The sequence below is a fragment of the Peromyscus leucopus genome, chromosome 2 (assembly GCF_004664715.2).
Source record: "Peromyscus leucopus breed LL Stock chromosome 2, UCI_PerLeu_2.1, whole genome shotgun sequence".
In the NCBI taxonomy this organism is placed as follows: Eukaryota; Metazoa; Chordata; class Mammalia; order Rodentia; family Cricetidae; genus Peromyscus; species Peromyscus leucopus.
Genome location: NC_051064.1, coordinates 132441367 through 132461089, shown reverse-complemented (window position 1 = coordinate 132461089; position 19723 = coordinate 132441367). Strand labels below are relative to the sequence as shown.

The window sequence follows — 19723 nt, the reverse complement described above, 5'->3', positions numbered from 1 at the left end:
GGTTTAATTGGTGTCTTCTGCACATTGCTTCTGTGTGGCCCCTGCTCGTCTCTGAGCATCACACACGAGCCATCTGTAAGATAAGAATAACGACGACGCCACTTTCTAAATGCGAGTTCCTCGTGCACGTTGGTCATGGTGGTAACTGGCGCCCCCTTGTGGTGGTGCTGTAGCCCTAGCCGGAGGAACTAACTGGCTGTTCCTATCTTTGGGAAAGCTGGGGAGGAGGTGAGACCTGTTCTCTGAGAGATGGGAGTTGAACGGGCCCTGGTTTAGAGATCCAGGGCTGGGCTGACTAGAGATTTGTGAGACTGGTCACACCTGGCTAAGAGGTCACCCCGGATGGGGTCAGTCATCCTGACTGTGGTTCCATAGAGAGGGCAGGAGTCAGCGAACCTGGTGGCTATTTGATTGACATTTAAAGGGAGTGTCATATGGATAAGACTGGGGCCACTCTGGCCAGGCACAGTCAACAGGCTAAGGTGTGGGCCTGGGAGGGTCAGTCACCTGGCAGAATCATGTAATTGTGGTCTGAGTAGAGACCCCAGTCTGACTGGTAGTCTGAGGTCAGTAAGCTCTGGGTGGGGTGGGAGCGCTGTCTGGTCATGTGCCTGGCTCAGGACTGATGGAAAGAAACCGCAGGGCTGGCTACCTCAGGCCTGCCAGGGCACTGGCAGAGATGCCTGGGGCAGACACTTTGCCTTTGTATAGGAATCAGAAGGGCCTGACTCCAGTCTGGGATCTAAGTCATGCTTTTTCCTACAGTGCCCCAGTGGTTGGCTGGGACCCTCAAGGACAGGAAGTAAGTGCTCCCCTCCTCCAGGAAGAACACTCACTGGCCACCATTTCTTTTTGTTCTGCATGCACGGCGGGCCTTTTTCAAGGGGGGAAGCTGGGGCCCTTCTGACACAGATGACATTAAAACTCACTTACCTCATGCCTCAGGGCACAGCGCTGACTGGAGTTTTTCAAACAAAGCCACAGAAAATCACCATGAGTTGTTTCCTGCACAGATTTCCCTGCACCAATCTGCTTGGTGCAGACTCTCGCACATCTCATTCTTTCTCATTCTCTGGTGGGGTTCAAGGAGATGAGAGACCCCCAAACTGACAAGCCCAGTCATGCCTGGCTCTGCCTGTGTGTTTTGACTTACAGGGCCGGTGGAAACATGCAAATGGGCGAGACACAGAGGGAGGCCAGTCATTGCCTGCCCTGTAAATGCCACTCACCTGCTGGCTTCTTGTCTGTCCCATCCTCCTTTCTTGAGACCTAGAGGAAACTCATTCTGCCCCTCCTCATATGTCTGGGGAGTGTGGGCTTTGGATGGGCATGGATTCAAATCCGGTTTCTTTTCCTCGTACAGGAACCAATGGCATGCCTAAGCTGGTGTTTCCTGAGTGCTCACATGTGTTGATTTTTGTAAATCTTCAGCAATCCCATGTGTGGGTGGGGAAACTGAGGCTCAAAAAGAGGAAGCAACTTGCCCAAAGTTGCTAGGGATGGCAAATGGCAAAGTTAAGATTCAATCCCAAGTCTGTCCCAAGTCTCCAGCGTCCACCACTGAGCTACTGTGCTGTACCATGGGCAAATACCTTTGCTTCTCAGAGCCTTGGTCACCTCATCTGTCAAATGGGTCTGATAGGCAAACAGGACAGGACCGGCTTGATTTCCTGCCAGTTCTCTCAACACTGTTCAGTTTGCTGGGGCTGCAGATCCTATCTATGGCTGGGGAGTGGGTGCAAGGCTCAGCTCAAATCCCTTCCTGAACCAGGAGGCTTGGGTTTATTTGGTACCAACTCCAGGCGCTGATGAACCAGCTGAGGTACAATGGACCTCACTACCAACTGAGGGGTTCACACGCCTCTCAGGTCCCTCCTTCACTTCTCTGTCATCCAGATTATTAATCTTGGTCTCCGGTCACCAGAATTAACACAGTCACATATGTGTTCAGTCCACACAGGACCACACGCTGTCATATTCCCGGGGACAGAGATCTAAGTTGATTGACTTTGGGCAGTGGCCGAATCCCCTTGGTGTCTCTCAGGTTGTCACCTGACACAGGAGATGGCATTCTGCATTTGGTGCTTAGCATCTTGCTATGCTGGGCTCCATTTCCCAGCCAGTAAACAGGATGAATCTAGTGCTGATCTTGTAGGTTGATTTCTATAATGATAATGATGGCTGGTTTTATTAAGGAGGGTCTTGTTGGATGATCGAGCTGTTGGGGATCCTGGGATGAGGTGGGGGAATGGGCAGTGGAAAGTCTTGGTGTTGGTAAGGGACGGTGAGGGGAGGGTGTTGGGGTGGAGGAGGGAGAATTTTGTTAGTTGGAGGGAGCCATGAGAAGGAGGGGAGAGCGTGGCCTGCACGGGAGGAGGGGACAGTGGGGGGAACCTGAAGGGCTCCATTGGAGTCCTCCTGGTCAGTGGCCTTGCCTGGGCTCAGCTAATCAGGCCCTGCCCTCACAGCTGGCTGCACCTTCGAGGAGCCGAGTGACCCAGTCGTGCCCTGTGAGTACAGCCAGGCTCAGTACGATGACTTCCAGTGGGAACAAGTGCGGATCCACCCTGGCACCCGGGCCCCTGCGGACCTGCCCCACGGTGAGCCTGCTCTCCATCACCATTATTTTTCTCCTCCAGGCCTTCCCTAGTTTCCCCTCAGGGTCTTCTGCTCTTTCTGGAACTTGAAGACACTGAGGAGAAGTGAAATGGGGTCTCTGCCCTCTTCTTGGGAGCCCTGGGCCCTTCCCAACTCCAGCCTTACTCTGTCCCTACTTCCACACCAGGCATTCTGGGTAACTTGATTACTAGATTGGGTGTCAGGAGGCTAGATGTAGATTCTGGTATTGGTCTCCTAATCAGATGATAGCCTTGAGAACATTCATTCCAGAATCATATAGACATGGGTTCAAACCCTGGCCCCATCATCTAACCAGCTCTGAGCCTTTGTTGTCTTGACCGTGACGTGGGAGGCCAGTAGCCCATATCACAGGGCACAGCAGGTGGCACCCAGCGGGTCAGTTGTATAATTGCTACTGTTGAGGCTATTGGAGGGCCTGGCAATTAGCAGCCATCCTCACTGGGTGCAGAATCAACTGAGAATTAAGAGTAAACTCGAAGCTAGGGCAGGAGGGTCAGAAGTTTGAGGTCAGCCTGGGCTCCTCGGTGAGATACTGCCCTCAAAATAAAACTGGAAGGAAAGAAAAAAGAACAGGGAATTCAAGAGGGAGCTCAGTGGTTAAGAGCACTGACTGCTCTTTCAGAGGACCCGAGTTCAATTCCCAGCACCACATGGCAGCTCACCACCAGCTCCAGTTCCAGGGGATCCAATGCCTTCTGATGACCTCTTCAGGAAATTGCACATAATGTGGTACACGGACATGTAGGCAAACACCCAGACACATAAAATTAAAAAAAAAATCTTTTTAGCTGGGCATGGTGGCACACTCTTTAATCCCAGCATTTGGGAGGCAGAGGCAGGTAAATCTTTTTTTTTTTTTTTTTTTTTAAAGATTTATTTATTTATTATGTACACAGAAGAGGGTGCCAGATCTCATTACAGATGGTTGTGAGCCACCATATGGGTGCTGGGAATTGAACTCAGGTCCTCTGGAAGAGCAGTCGGTGCTCTTAACCTCTGAGCCATCTCTCCAGCCCCATGGTAAAACTTTTTTAAAGGAAAAAAGAGAAGGGTTAGAGGGACAGAGGCCAAATGAGCCACTTCGTTACTGATGAGGCCTGTGTGGCAGGACAGACTGTGAGGGAACCTCAGGACAGCCAGCCAGACTCTCCCTCCCCTGTGTCCTGTTATAGAGGTGGCCCAGGGCCTTGGCTGTTTAGCTCACAGCATGACCAAGATGGCATCTGCTGGCAAGAGTAGGTCAGGGACGTGGCAGCTTAGTGGTGGGCCTTAGGTGAGAGGTCTCTCAGGGCCTGGCTGGTTGGCTGGCTGGGCTCTGGAAGTGGACTCTGCTTCTGTCATGGCCCTCCCCACCAGTCTGGTCATTGCCCGTCTGTGTCATTCTGGGCATGCTCAGTCTGTCTCTGCAGGGTCTTTGGTCCTTGTCTGTGTCTGCTCTAGAGGTATCACTGTTTAGCTTGTTTGAGAGACATATATAAAGGTACCCACCCTGCAGGGGCTCTGCATGACCTCTGTGCACCCTAGACCCAGCTGTTCAACCCAGGTTTTAATAGGAACTCAGGTATAAGTAGATATAAAAGTTTTAACTTAAGGGTGGCACACGCCTTTAATCCCAGCACCCAGGAGGCAGAGGCAGGCGGATCTCTGAGTTCGAGGCTAACTTGATCTACAAAGCAAATTCCAGGACAGCCATAGCGGTTACACAGAGAAACCCTGTCTTTAAATCACCCCTCTCACCCTCTCTGCCCCCCCCAAAAGAGTTCTGGCTTAGATTCATGTTTTCCGGACCTGCCCACTTTGTTTCTCGCTTTTCCTTGGTGATCTAGGTCTGGGAGGAGAGTGAGCTTGGTATATAGTCAGCCTAAGGGGAGTACAGGTGGATGGAGACAAAACAAGGGAAATTATTGCAGAGGAGAGCAGGAGGGAGAAAAGAGAGCCATGGGGATGGAGGAGTGCATGACGGGGATGTGTGGGGTGTGTGGGGGGGTGGCTGCTGGGAACAGAGGAAGAGGAGGCAAGAAGAGGTCACATTAGACGAAGAAGCTACCTAGAGGAGAGGAGACTCCACAGGAGCTGGCTAAGAAGTGTCTGGCTAGGATGTGCCCCTTCTAGGGTTCCAGTGGCGATAGGGACCTGGAAGTTCATTCCCTACCCCTGCAGGACCTTAGGCAGCAGCCGCTTTCACAGGGCTCCAGGCTCACGGAGATGAATAAGGTCCCTCGAGCTGAGTTCCCTAGGAGCACTCCTGAGCAGGCTCAGAATGTGCTGTCAACCGAGCCTGGGAGGAGGAGGCCGAGCTGTGCAAGGGTGGCTTTGGGTCTCTCCTTGGCAGCTGCACCCTCCTCCCAGTACCCCAAGGGAAGCCACAGCCCCCAGCCAGGTCCCGAGGCGCTCCCCACCACCTCCATAACAGGTCGAGGATCTTCAGGTTGGGCCGTGGGGTGTTGGTGTTGGAATCTGGTGAGGGCGGGAAAGGAAGTTAATCCTTCCATCAGTCTGCCCTGCATCGTCATCAAGCTTGGGCTCAGAGCCTGTCTGAGGACACAGGGAAGGCCCGAGGCAACGGCAGGTTGGTAGCAAGATTGTCTCAGACTTTATGAATTGATCAGAGCCAGAGGGAAGTACCCAGCACAGGGAAGTGTCTGAGGCTTTGGAAGCGTTGACCTCAAGGGACCCGCCCTCTGCCAGGCTCTCCACTCCCAGAGAAGCATGACCTAATCCTTATCTCCCAGGACAGCACCGAGCTGGGGGCACTGGTGACCCGTGGATGCTGAGGGGCCGTAGGGGCTTTGACAAGGTTGAGGTTGTATTTTCTACTGTCTTAGCCCTCTCCTTTGGGAAGCAGACCCTGGGGAGGGAAGAGATCTACCCCGTGTGACCAAAGCTCCGATCAGAACTCAAAACTCCGATCCCGAACCCTCGATTCCTGGTGGGCCCTTCATTTCTGTCCCTTCTCAGTGAGATCTTGGCCTCCCCTAAGGTCTCCTTGCCTCTTCCTTTTCTCTCTCCAGGTGCCTACTTGATGGTCAATGCTTCCCAGCATGCTCCAGGCCAGAGGGCTCACATCGTTTTCCAGACCCTGAGTGAGAATGACACCCACTGTGTGCAGTTCAGCTACTTCCTGTACAGCCGGGATGGGCACAGCCCGGGCACCCTGGGCGTCTACGTGCGTGTGAATGGGGGCCCCCTGGGCAGCGCTGTGTGGAACATGACTGGATCCCACGGCCGCCAGTGGCACCAGGCCGAGCTGGCCGTCAGCACCTTCTGGCCCAATGAGTATCAGGTGGGCTGGATTTTTAGTCAATGGTCAGTTTGGGCTTGGATGTAAGCGCAGGGGCAGGTCATCCTGAGGTCAGACTAGGTCGGAATGAATACCTGACCAGCATCAGGAGTCAAGCCAGGGTTCTATGTTTGGAGTTAGTCTGGGGTCAGTGTGGGTAGAGTTTCAGGGGGTCATTGTTAATAGGGTGGCCGGCATTGCAGGTGAGTTGGAGCAGTACTCAACTGGAGATTCTGACCAGAAGGATTCTACTGCTTTGTGGGATTGTCTGGGTTGGAATGATCTTCTAGCCTTGACCTTGCTTTTGCTTTCTCTGCCCACACCCCTGCACCAGCTGGCTTGGTGGTGAGGGTCTGTGTCAGCCGGGTTGGCATCTGTTGAGGGAGAGGAGGGTGGGGTTGGGGCCCAAGCTGGGCTGGAGGTCTGTCACTCTGACAGTTGGCTTCCCCCTTCCCCCAGGTGCTGTTTGAGGCCCTCATCTCCCCAGACCACAAGGGCTACATAGGCTTAGATGACATCTTACTCTTCAGCTACCCCTGTGGTGAGTCCCAGTCCGCTCGGACACAAGGATGAGGGTAGCCTTGGCTCCTGCCTGCAGGGCATGCAGGCCCAGCTCATGCTGGGGCTCTGCCTGTTTTCCCACAGCGAAGGCCCCTCACTTCTCCCGCCTCGGAGACGTGGAGGTCAATGCGGGCCAGAATGCATCCTTCCAATGCATGGCAGCAGGCAGAGCCGCAGAGGCAGAGCGCTTCCTTCTGCAGGTGAGGGCGTCCCGGGTAGACTTGGCCCAGGAAGGTGGCAGAGGGCAGGGCATTTCTTCTAGGCTTGGTTCCCTTTTGGGGTTCCGAGTCACGCCCCAACATCTATACACTGTGTCTTGCCAGGCTGCGCTTCTGCCAGTTTGGATTCCCCTTCACCCCCGGGTGGAGGGCAGTGCCTGCATCCTCAAAAGCCCCCGGGTCAGTAGGGACTCACGTACGCTGCCAGGCTGGAAGGCTCCCTGACTCTCCCATCCCTCTTTCTCTTCAGCGGCAGAGTGGGGTGTTGGTGCCTGCGGCCGGGGTGCGGCATATCAGCCACCGCCGCTTCCTGGCCACTTTCCCGCTGGCCTCCGTAGGCCGAGCGGAGCAGGATCTGTACCGCTGTGTGTCTCAGGCCCCACGCGGGGCTGGTGTCTCCAACTTCGCAGAGCTCATCGTCAAAGGTCAGCGGAATGGCCTTGAAGAAGGCTGTGGCTGCAGGGGAAGGATAGGGTGAAATCCGCAGGGCTGTGCCTGAAAGTAGCTCCTTAGAGGTGGGGGTCCCAGAACAGGTTTAGTTGAGGGTTTGGTAGCAGTTTGAGTGGCCTGGGAGGACAGGGAGGGTCTCGTGATGGGAGCAGAATGGGGTGTAGAGTTAGACTCTGGCTGTGACTTGAACTGATGGACCTGTGAAGGGAACAGTGTCACTGAGGGAGGGGCTGGTCTTGTCGGAGGAGGGCACAAGGAATGAGGCTCTGTCTAGTTGCGCTTTTCAGGTACTAAGCCAGCGAGTGTGCTGGGGTCCCCCAGGTCTGGGCTTGGGAGTTCGGAGTCGAGTCAGTGTGGCTGGAGCTATGGGAGTTCTGGGGCCAGGTGGTGGCATCAGTAGGCCCCTCTTCTGTCCTCGCAGAGCCTCCCACCCCCATCGCGCCCCCACAGCTGCTGCGTGCAGGCCCCACCTACCTCATCATCCAGCTCAACACCAACTCCATCATTGGCGACGGGCCGATCGTGCGCAAGGAGATCGAGTACCGCATGGCACGGGGCCCGTGGGCCGAGGTGCACGCGGTCAACCTGCAGACCTACAAGCTGTGGCATCTTGACCCAGACACCGAGTATGAGATCAGTGTGCTGCTCACGCGCCCAGGGGACGGAGGCACGGGTCGCCCGGGACCACCGCTGCTCAGCCGGACCAAGTGTGCAGGTGGGTTGTTCCCCATTCCATGGAGGCAGCAGAGCCTCCTGATACACACGCATTTGTCAGGGACTCTGGAGGCTAGTCTTTCAGCCTGGAGGCAACTTCTCCATCGCTTGCTTCCAAACGCGAAATAAAACCAACAAAGGAGACAAAGAAAAACCGAAACGAAACCAAAACAAAAAGGCAAACCAAGGAAACAAACCAGAAAGCTTAGCAGAGAGAGGTGCTGTTGTCATACCCATTTCACACATGAGGTGACTGAGGCAGAGATGTTAGGTGACGGGGCAAAGAACACACAGTTAGTTAGTGGCAGAGATGGGGGCCAGAATTCCTATTCTGTCTTTTTTGTTTTTTTTTTTGGTTTTTTGAGACAGGGTTTCTCTGTGTAGCTTTGTTGCACCTTTCCTGGAACTCGCTCTGTAACCCAGGCTGGCCTCAAACTCACGGAGTTCCGCCTGCCTCTGCCTCCCAAGAGCTGGAATTAAAGATGTGGGCCACCACTGCCCAGCTCTATTCTGTCTTAAACACTGTCAATTAAAAATTGTGTGTGGTGGATTTGTGTCTGGATTCCCTGGCCTGGCATTAAGCCTGGAGTCAGCTCTTCTTGTTTAGGAGGGTGAAGTAGTAGTTGCTAAGGACCCAAGATGCACCTGCAGCTGCAGCAGACTAATCAGAAGAGAGATGGGTGGAGAGCGGGGTTCTCTGGGTTCTCTGTGATGTCAGGGTGCTGTTGTTTTTGGAATTTTCTTAGTGACAAATGTAAATTGTCAATGTAGATCCATGTGCTCTCGTAAGAAAAGACAGGGTCCTCTATCACATTTTTCTCAGTAATTACATTTTGTGCAGCTATGGTTTTACAATTAAGGTTGACATCTGGGGCTGGCATGTGATGGCTCAGTAGGTAAAGGTGCTTGCTGCCAAGCCTGGTGACCTGGAGATTCATGTGATGGAAGGAGAGAACCTACTCTCTTAAGATGTCCTCTGACCTCCGTATGCGGACTGTGGTCTGCTTGTGCCCCGCCCACCATGTACACCTGCAAAATAAATAAATACAATGTAACAAAAATGTTTAACAAGCTGGGCAGTGATGGCACACACCTTTAATCCCAGCACCTGGGAGGCAGAGCCAGGCAGATCTCTGTGTTTGAGGGCAGCTTGGTCTATAGAGCGAGATCTAGGACATGCACCAAAACTACACAGAGAAACCCTGTCTCGAAACCACCCCCCCAAAAAAAATGTTTAATAAAAAAATTGATGTCCATAGAGTCCACAGATGTCATAACAGAGCCCCCCCCCAGTTTCCTGTGTTTGTGTGCCTATGCATGTGTGTTCAGTTCTGTGTAATTTAACACCTGTGTAGGTTTGTGTATTCAGCACTACAGTGGGAATCCTGAGCAGCCAGTATCCCTACCGGCGATTCACATTGCTGTTCTATAACTGCATCCATTTCTCTCTTCCTCCATCCCCCCACTTAGTAACCAGAGATCTGTCTTTCATTTCTAGAATTTTGTAATCTTCAGAATGACATCATGTAGTATATAACCTTTTTGGAACGGCTTTTTTTGGATTTTTTTTTCTGGTAACAGATTTATTGCAATATGATCTGCATTCATACATATACAGTTTAGAGGCTTTCAGTATCTCTGGAACTGAACAGCTATTGATATGATTGATTTTGGAACGTGTCATCCCCCTAAGTGGGACCCTTACACCATTTCACAGTCACCCAATCCTAAAGCCCTAAGCAAACATGAATCTACTTTCCCTCTGTCTCGATTTACTTTGTAGATGTTTTCTATTATAGAGCCATGGATGATGGTTTGTAGTCTTCTGCGGTGGCTTCTTCATTTGGCCTTATTTCTTCTGTAGCGAGTTGTGATTACTGCATCCCTTTCGTTGTGTTGTGTAACTCTGTTTCTTTTGTCCACTCACCAGGGGACAACCCAAGTGGGTTGTTTATGTTTTTTTGACCATTAGGAACAATATTTCATACAAGTTTTAAGAATATTTATTTTATTTTCAAGTGTGTGTGTGTGTGTGTGTGTGTGTGTGTGTGTGTGTGTGTGTGTTATGTGTACTTATGTGTGAAGGAGGCCAGGAGAGGGTGTCAGTTTCCCCTTGGAGCTGGAGTTACAGGGTTGTGAACCACTGGTTGCTGGGGACAGAACCCCAGTACCTCTACAAGAGCAGCAATTGCTTTTAGCAGCTGAGCCCTCCTTCCAGCCCCCCCCCCTCCCGTCATGGTCTTAATTTGCTTTTCCTTAATGTCTAGTGTTGTTGAACATCTTTCCACACATGACCGCCACTGCCTGTGCTCTTCACTGGATTGCCTGTTCATATCATTGCTAATTTCTTAGTAGAATTACTTTTTATCCCCTGTTGAGTTTTGAGACTTCTTTATGCATTCTAGATACTAGATGTATCTAGAACACATTATTAATGTATCAATGGATGTATAATCTGTACGTATTTCTCCCAGCAGGGATCATTGTCTTTGTATAGATTGAGAGCCAATGTTTTAGATTTTGATGAAGTCCTATTTCTCAGATTGCCCAGTGCTTTTGGTATAAACAAAGTACAACTTCCAAATATCCAGCAGCTGCTTCCCAAATTACCACACAGAGGCTTATATTAATTATAAATGCTTAGCCAGTAGCTCAGGCTTATTACTAACTAGTTCTTACACTTAAATTAACCCACAATTTTTATCTATGTTTAGCCACGTGGCTTGGTACCTTTTCTCAGAATAGCATTCTCATCTTGCTTCGTCTGTGTCTGTCTGGCAACTCCTGATTCTGCCCTTTCTCTTCCCAGCATTCTAAATTTATTTACTTATGTGTATGTGTAGGCATGTGCTTGCCACAGTGTATGTGTGGAATTTGGAGGATAGCTTATTGGGGTCTGTTCTCTCCTTCCACCATGTGGGTCCTGGGGATCGAACTCAGGTCCTCAGGTTTGACAGCAAGTGGTTTTTTTTTTTTTTGTTTTGTTTTGTTTTTTTTTTTTAACCTACTGAGCCATCTTGACAGCCAGCAATTCATATTCTTAAGTGTTATTTAAAGCTGATTTGTGGGCCATCTAAAATCTAGTTTAATACCAGACTTTGGGAGAGAGATACTTGGGTCAATGTCCCTATGGTGATTGCCTTCTAGCTGATGGTCTGGACTCGGTGATGTACCCACTGAGAGCTTCAGTCAGTCTTCTTGTTTTATAAGTGGAAACAATACTAATCTCTACTCTAGGGGGTAGCGTGAAGATTGAGGCAATGGATGTTTATTGAGTGTCTATTATGTGCCAGGTAATGCCACAGTTGCTAGGGATACATGGCTGCACCCCAGACAGAGGCCATCATTGTTTGAATCTTCTTAAGACTCTGCAGGGAGCTCATGTCCTGGCAGAAGGAGGCAGATGATAAATAAGTAAACAAGTGGAATATATAGTCTGTCAGATGGTGATAAGTGTGTGAGGAGGAATAAATCAGGGCGGGGGATGGGGAGGGGCGGAGGGTTGTTATTTATAAAAAGCTGAAGGACTGTCTTACTGAGATGGTGGCATTTGAGCAGAGTCATGCAGGAGGTGAGGGGGAGCTAGGTGGTGTGCTCTAGGGGGACAGCAAGGGAAGGGGCAGTCCAGTCAGGCAGACTATTGAGTGCAAAGGCCTGGAGGCAGGAGCAGGGAGGAGACCTGTGAGAGGATGTCTAAGCAGAGCTGGGAATGTCAGATTCAGAGGCGAGTGAGCCGAGGGCCGGGGGAGTGGTGGCAGGGCTTGGAGAGCAGGGGTGAGCATGGGCGAGGTGTTCAGAAGGTCTGCTCTGGATATTTCGTGGAGAGGTGACTGTAGGAGGGGATGCTGGCTGGTTTTTATCAACTGGACACAAACATTGAGGAAGAGGGGACCTCAGTGGAGGGAACGCCTATATCAGATTGTCCTGTGAGCATGACCGTGTGGCATCTTCTTGATTAATGATTGATATGGGAGGGCCCAGCCCACTGTGGGTGGCAGTCTTCAGGCAGGTGGTCTTAGGTTTTATCAGAAAGCAGACTGAGCAAGCCATGAGAGAGTAGCAGCAAGCAGTGTTCCTCCATGGTCTCTGCCTCAGTTCCTGCCTTGAGCTCCCGCCCTGGCTTCCCCGAATGATGGACCATGATGTGGAAGTGTAAGCCAAATAAATGTTTTTCTTCCCCACGCTGCTTTTGGTCTTGGCGTTTATCACAGCCAACAGAGAGCCGAACTCTGACAGAGGGCAAAGGTTCTGAAGGAGCCCCATGGGGAGGCTCTCGAAGCTATTGCAGCCAGTGATGGTAGCCGGAAGCTGAGTGGAAGTGACCACGATGGCCGTGATGACAAGTTGCTCAGTCCGGTTGGTTCTGGAGTCAGTAGCATCTGCTGATAGATCTGCTAGGGGGGCGAGGAAGAAAGAAATAGAGAAACACCAGGATGCTCCAAGGTGTTTTGCTTGAGCAACTGGACGGATGGAGCTGTCACTCCTGCAAAGGAGCCCATAGCAGCAGAGTTGGTGGGGGGAGCTGACCTGGGGGGGTGTCATTGATCAGGAGCTGTGCATTAGACACAATGACTTTGAGACGCCATTAAACGTGCCAGTGGCACTCACCACCAGGAAGCTGGATGGATGAGCAAAGGACTGAGGGAAGGGTGCAGGCTGCTGGTATGAATCTGAAAGTTGCCCTTATGGAGATGGTGTCGGTGGCATTTGAAGCGATGTGGCAGGATCACATCTCTCATGTTAGTGTTCTCAACAGGGGTTACTTCCTTTCCTAGGAGACATTTGCTAGTGTCTGGAGACATATTGCTGCCATACTGGCTGCTGCTGGTGGGTGCTACTGGCATTAAGGGACAGCTAAACTCCTTGTAGTGCAGGGACAGTGTCCAGTGACAAGTCATTATCTTGTCCAAAATGTCAATAGTGTTGAGGTTAAAAACCCCGTTTAGGTTTTTGGGGAATGTAAATGAGGAGATGGACACGTGAAGCTGATCCTTGGGGTCCTGCAGTATTTGGGGTTAATCCGGGCAATTGTAGGGAGAGCATTCCATGCATGTAACGTACTGTGCCTGGCACACCACAGGCACTCCATAAGTGAGTGACAGCTGTCATCATTATGGTGTTCTTCAAGGCATTTTTGATTTGCTACTTAGAAGGAAAGAAATCAGAGCTTGAGGCACAGGGAAATCTCTACCACGCTCTCCCGAGAGTGGAACCCAGACAGGGAAGGGACTTGCTTGGAATCAGACAGTGGGTCAAGAGCCCAGGTGGTGGGGCTGGGGAAACGGTCCAGTCAATAAAGTGCGTGCTGTTAACTACAGAAAAGGGTGACTGCTTTATTGGATCAGCCAAGGGCCTCAACTTTTCTGTGGGATGAAGTTTGAGTCATTTAGAGGAGCTGGGGAGGGGACTGTGTGTGTGTGTGTGTGTGTGTGTGTGTGTGTGTGTGTGTGTGTGTGTACATATACATATACATAGCTAGCTACCAGGAAGTTACAACTATTTTTTGTGGTTTGACTGGGAGCAGAGTGGGTTGTTTTTGATACTTGGGCATATAGTTTCTGCAGGTAGACCTAAATGGTCAGGCTGGGGTTAAGCCATTCTTCATGACTAGGAGCTATTGTCCCGAACAGCCTGACTCGATTCCTCATGATGTGAGGCTATTACCTAACAGTCATAACTTTTGATCATTCCCATTTTACAGGTGAATAAACTAAGGCTTAGAGATCCAGCCACTTGACCAAATCTGCGCTGTGAGTCACAGCAGAGCCAGAGCCAGAGCTGGTTTCTTAGTTACTTTCCTGTCTCTGTGATAAAATACCCCGAGACAAATAACTTGAAGATGGGTTTACTTTGGCTCAAAGTCTGAGTGTACAGTCCGTCATGATGCAGAAGTGAAGACCACGGGAGCTTGAAGCAGCTGGTCACATTGTAGGCACAGCCAAGGGGAACAGAATCCCGGATGCGGGTCCCCCTCTGCTCCTTTTTTTCTTCAGTCTGGGATCCAACTCGCGGGATAGTGCCACCCAGGCACGTTAAGGTGGTTCTTCCCACCTCAATGAACCTCATCAGGAAAATCCCTCACAGGCACGCCCAGAGACTCACGTCCCAGGTGATCCTAGAACCTGTCAGATTGCGCATCAGCATTGACCACCGCAGCTGACGCGTCTTGATTTCCAGTGACTGAGGATGACAGCAGCAGCTGTCATGGTCGCTGCCTCGGGCCCAGTGCCCGCTAGTGTCAGATACAGATAAACAGTTTTCCTTAGGCTAGCCAGGGTGGGGATGGGGCAGGGGCCAGGTGGGTAGACTCCACACAAAGACCTCCTCCCGCCCCTCCTAATCACAGGCTCCTCTTTGTTGATACCACAGCCCCAGAGCCTGGCCTGGGGTTGTTTAGCTCTTGGCCAGCTGTGTTGTCAGGTTCTGCAGGCCCACAATTCCCTCCACTCTATTATTTACTGTAAAAACAATAATATTGCACCAGTAAAAGGCTTTAAAAAAAAAAAAAAAAAAAAACCCAAACCAAAAGCCTCTGAATCACACCATCCCAGCTCAGCAGCTGCCTCAATTTTTCTGTCTTGTTCCAGTGTCTGCCCATATGTCTTCAGCGCACATTTTCACAGGCTTGTCATTGGGATGGGGCTGATGCTCAGGATCCTGCTTCGTTTGCTCGGTGCCGGTCCATGGGCGACACTGTTTTATAATTATGTTATTGCCTGCAGACATCTACCCCGGATTTCTGGGCTGTTTGTTTCTGCATCCTTCTTATTATAATGCTACATCGAAAAATTAAATGCTTGCAGTTCTTTTTATTCTCTTGAGTTGCGTTCTTTAGAGTGAAACTGTCAGGGGTGATCAGAGGGAGGGCTCTGACGTGTTATTGCTTTGCGGCAGCATGCTCGCACTAACCGCTGCAGAAAGTCTCCCTTTGGTGCACACGTTTCTTTATTGATTCCTATGGGCTGGGCACTCTGGTGTACCACGTCCCATGTGATGTTATGTTTCCTTTCCTGTTGTTTGTTTTAAGGCATGATCTCATATAGCCCTAGCTCACCCCCAGCTCACTAGCTTCTACCTCCTGAGTGCTGGGATCACAGGCGTGTGTGCCTGGCTTATATTTGATCTTTAAAGGAGGTGGTTTTGTTGTTGTTTATTTGTTTATAGGACAGAGTCTCATGTACCTCAGGCTGGCCTTGAACTAGCTTGGTAGTTGAAGATGACCTAGAACTTCAGATCCTCTGACCCCTACCCATCCAGGGCTGGGATAATTCACAGTTTTCGTAGGCATCACTTCCTCCATTGACATCAGTAATTCAGAAGGGTTAAGGAAATTTCTTGGAGTGGCAGAGCTACCGAGGAGTGGGTGCAGGGTGTGAACTTAGATGCACTTTGTCTAAAGCTCCTTCCATGAGGTAGAAGCAGTTGGCATTATAGTGCTTGTTGGCACTATTAAAACCAGCCCATTCTGGGTTAATTTAATAGAAGTTACAAGTGCTCTCCTGCTTTCCTGTGCCCCCTACGCTCTGGTCTCTGTGGGATTCACCTGGCTAGGGTTTCATGGTCCCTGAGCTCTGTCTTGCCTTGGGGGCAGGTGGCTCTTGGAGGCAGAGAGACTTGTGGATTCACACCCTTCAACCAGTGTATGCTGGTCTTAGTAACATGGTGTTTGAGCCCCTAGATCTGCCCAGGACAGAAGAGAAGAGGGAACTGAGCCTTTCATGGCCCCTCAGCCTGTGGAGGTGGACCCGGGTCACCCAGCTGCTAGAGAGGGAGATGCCCACCCAAGCTGGTGTTTACTCTCCATGGCCGAGGCTGCTGTCTTGAGTCCTGAGAGGTGCTTTTGAGTAGCCTGAGTGGGTTGCTGGTGCTTGGGAATCTGGAGAGTTCATATAAAAATTCTGAATTTCTGGCTCTTTTGAAAGCTAGGAGAGCCTGGAAATCCTGAGCCTGGAGTCCTCCGTGGGAAGACTGCTCTCCAGGAGCCAGGCTTATGCAGCTGCTGGCCGTGGGACCTCTGCAGTCTTATTGACTCAAGTCTGAAGTTTCCATCTAGCCAATTTACCTTGAACTTGCCCTGTCCTTGTCCACATCTCTCGGGAGGGCAAGAAAGCAAGTGCCTGAAGAATGGGAAGGGTTGTGGGCTGGTATTCCAGGCCCAGGGTGGTGTGTGGGCAGAGCTGGTCTGAGAACCTCTCTCACAAGGGAAAAGAAAGCGATGTCCTGTCTCCTGTAGACACCCTGGCTCAGTGCACACAAAGCAGGCCGGAGCTGGGCAACGGAGATTAAATCAGGTTTCTGAGCACGATGGCATGTGAGCAGACACAGTGTTATGTCCCACGCACACAAGAATGATGGTCAAACCAAGCCCGCCTGAACCCCTGGGGGCTTCTCTGTGGCCTAGCATGGTGAGAAGCTCCATGTGTGGCAACTGGCCCAGCAGCAGGCGTCCTTCTTGGGTGGCAGTGAGTGGCAGCAGCACAGTTTGTCATGTCCATGGGAGGTGGGACTTGGGGAGAAGGGAGAGGGCAAGAGATAGACCTTGTTAGTAGGTGCTGAAATCCGAAATCTCTCTCTGAGGGCCCCATATGGGACTGAAGACTTGCCTCTTGCCCGGCCTAGGAAAGAAATGAAAGCTGAGTGGGAACAGGAAGTTGCTGCGATCAGCGCTAGGCTGACAATTGTCACGCCTTCACTCCTGTGTTGGGAGAATGTGAACTGATATTTCCAGATGTATTTATGTATTTATTTATTTATTTATTTGGTTTTTTGAGACAGGATTTCTCTGTGTAGCTTTGCGCCTTTCCTGGAACTCACTTGGTAGCCCAGGCTGGCCTTGAACTCACAGAGATCCGCCTGCCTCTGCCTACCAAGTGCTGGGATTAAAGGCGTGGGCCACCACCACCCGGCTGTATTTTTTTTTATTTTTATAAGGGGGCTGCTGAGTAAATTTTTCATGGACAATGACCACAGAGTCCTCCTTAATCTCATTAAGGGACTAAATAGCAGTGTTTTCTCAGCCTCTAACAAAAGGGATGGGACACTTTGCAGGAAGGCACTCCCAGAACTTCCAAGGTGTGGATTCGATGTCCCAGAATCAGGGTGTGAGGGATAAAGGATCCTTGGAAGTATTTTGGCTCCCTCTTGGAGGCTTGATTAAGATCACAGACTGGTCAAGGCAGACACAGAGATGTGAGCTAAATCCTCTCTCTGGAAGGTGTGTGTGTGTGTGTGTGTGTGTGTGTGTGTGTGTGTGTGTGTGTACACGTACTATAGTACATGTGTGGAGGTCTGCGTCCCGGGGACCATACTCAGGTCATTAGGCCCACCTTGCATTTCTGAGATAGGACCTTGCCCTGGCCTAAAACTCACTAGACAAGCTTGGTTGCCTGGCCAATGGGTCCTGGGATCTGTCCACTTCTGCCTCCTGGGTGCTGGGATTACAAGCTCCCATCGCCACATCCATTTTTATGTGGACTCTGGGACTGAACTCAGGTTCCTCACCCTTGCAAAGCAAGCATTTTTACCTACCAGCCATCTCTCCAGGCCCCAGTTTCTCTAGTTACAAAATGGGGCCATCCTTTGGGCCAGTGGAGGCATTAAGAGACTGCAGCACAGCCCGCCGCTTCCTCCTGTTGGAGCAGCAGGGTCTCTCCAGTGCTTGTGGAAGTGAATTCCTCCGGGGGACCAGGGCAGTGGCAGGTGAGAGCATGGTTCTGGTGCCAGCCGGACTGGGTTTAGATTCTAGCTTCATGTGACTTTGGACTCCTCACCTAACCTTTGGCTCTCCGCTTTCTCATTTGTACGACAAGGTCAACGACAGCCTCTGACTTGTTGGGTTTCAACCAAGATTAAATGAGATAAAACATTCTAAAGCCTCCAGAAAGATGTTGGACACTTCCAGAATCCCCTAAATATTAACTGCCAGTGTTGTCACTGGACAATAGATGGCCATTTCCTGTGGCTTTGGCTGTCAGGGAACTCACAGTGAATCTGCACCTTACCCGTAGAGTCCTACCTCGGATGTAATGGCATGGAGCTCTGTCTCTGCTTTTCAAACATGCTCTGTCATATTGTACTATTTGCTGTCACAGTGCCCATCATCCTGATTTGCATACATCATATGATTCTCTATATGTTGATATAAATGGTTTTACAATAAGTTTAGAATTAGTAAACAAAGAAAATATAGCAACAGGTTGATTCTGAGTGGCCCAGTATTGTTCAGAACTAGGGAGTATATCGATCGAACTAATTATATAGCACACCTTTCTATTTTGAGACAGGGTCTCACTATGTAGTCCAGGCTGCCCTGAGTGCTGGGATTATAGGCATGGGCCACTATGCTGGCAAGAGCTAATGGTTTTTGTTTTACATTTACTTATTTGTTTGTAGTGTGTGTGTGTGTGTGTGTGTGTGTGTGTGTGTGTGTGTGTGTATGTGCATTGGCCACACTGTGAATGTGGAGGTGAAAGGGTAACCCCAGGGAGGTAGTTCTTTTCTTCTATCCCGTGGGTCTCAGAAATTGAACTCAGGTCATTAGGCTCAGCCAAGTGTCTTTACCCACTGAACCATCTCACCGGCCCTGTAGTTAATGCTTCTGAAGGGTTATGGTGTGTTAGCCTTTGTCATGCCTGTTTCGTGTGTATTACCGTAACAGTCACAGTGTAGCCTAGCAATCCTCCTCGCTTCTCTGTGGGTGCTGGGGATCCAAATTTCCTTTTGCAGTTCGGGAACCTAAGGCTGAGAGAGGGGTGGAATCATTCAGGCAACAATTGCCGACTGCAGGTAGCAGAGTCAGGATTCGGATGTGTCTTTCTCCAGAGCATACAGTTCTGAGGGCACTCGGAGTTCAGAAAGGCCGAGGAGGAGTGGTTTCTAGCAGTTGATTGATTCTCTCTTCCTTCCCTTCTTTTTCTCTTCCCATTTCCTCACACTTCTCCCGGCTTCCTATGTCTCCAGAGCCCATGAGAGCCCCCAAAGGCCTGGCGTTTGCAGAGATCCAGGCTCGCCAGCTGACCCTGCAGTGGGAGCCCCTGGGCTACAATGTGACACGTTGTCACACCTATGCTGTGTCCCTCTGCTATCACTACACCCTGGGGGGCAGCCACAATCAGACCGTCCGGGAGTGCATGAAGATGGAGCGGGGTGCCAGCCGCTACACCATCAAGAATCTGCTGCCCTTCAGGAATGTCCACGTGCGTTTGATCCTCACAAACCCTGAGGGGCGCAAGGAGGGCAAGGAGGTCACCTTCCAGACAGATGAAGATGGTAAGCGTGCAGGCCGGATTCCTGGAGCCCTGATTGCCTCCCATACCCAGGGCCTTAGGCTCAGATTCATGTAGGGAACTCTGGCAAGGCAGTGGTGGCCATTACTCATTCCTGGGGAGACTGTGGGCTGTTAGGTTAGGGTAATTTCTTCCTTAAGGGTTTAGAAGAATTCAGTGGTGAATTTGGACCAGGAATTTTCCTCATGGCAAGGTTTTTAATAACAGTTTTCACTTGTGAAATAGATTTCAATGTATTCAGTCACTTTCCGCCTTGTTTTTTTGAGACGGCCTCTCACTGAACCAGGACCTCACCCGCAGGCAGACTGGCTGGCCAGCAGGCTCCAGGTTTCCACCCATCTCTGTCCCCCGTTTCCCTGAACACTGGGGTTACACATGTGCGCTACCATGCCTCGCTTTTCCTTGGACACTAGGGGTCCAAACTTAGACCCTCTTGTTCACATAGCAAGCGTTTAACCAACAGAGCCAGCTCTCCAGCCCCGGTTTCAGCTGTTTGAGCCTTTATTCCACCCTCTCTCCCTTTTTCTGATGCGGTCTTGCTATGTAGCAGAGGCTGGCCTCGACTTGTAAGCCTC

The 19723-nt window shown here is 50.8% G+C and overlaps 1 protein-coding gene across 6 annotated transcripts in view; it reads left to right on the top strand.

Moving 5' to 3' along the window:
• Nucleotides 1-19723, top strand: part of Ptpru (protein tyrosine phosphatase receptor type U) — a 76051-nt gene that overhangs the window by 13009 nt on the left and 43319 nt on the right. For all 6 annotated transcript variants that reach the window (XM_028887588.2, XM_028887587.1, XM_028887584.2 and 3 more), the window contains exons 2-8: nucleotides 2469-2600; nucleotides 5652-5923; nucleotides 6380-6461; nucleotides 6566-6681; nucleotides 6950-7124; nucleotides 7571-7864; nucleotides 18823-19131. In XM_028887588.2, coding sequence (XP_028743421.1) covers nucleotides 2469-2600; nucleotides 5652-5923; nucleotides 6380-6461; nucleotides 6566-6681; nucleotides 6950-7124; nucleotides 7571-7864; nucleotides 18823-19131 — 1380 coding nt within the window. The remainder of the gene's footprint in view (nucleotides 1-2468; nucleotides 2601-5651; nucleotides 5924-6379; nucleotides 6462-6565; nucleotides 6682-6949; nucleotides 7125-7570; nucleotides 7865-18822; nucleotides 19132-19723) is intronic.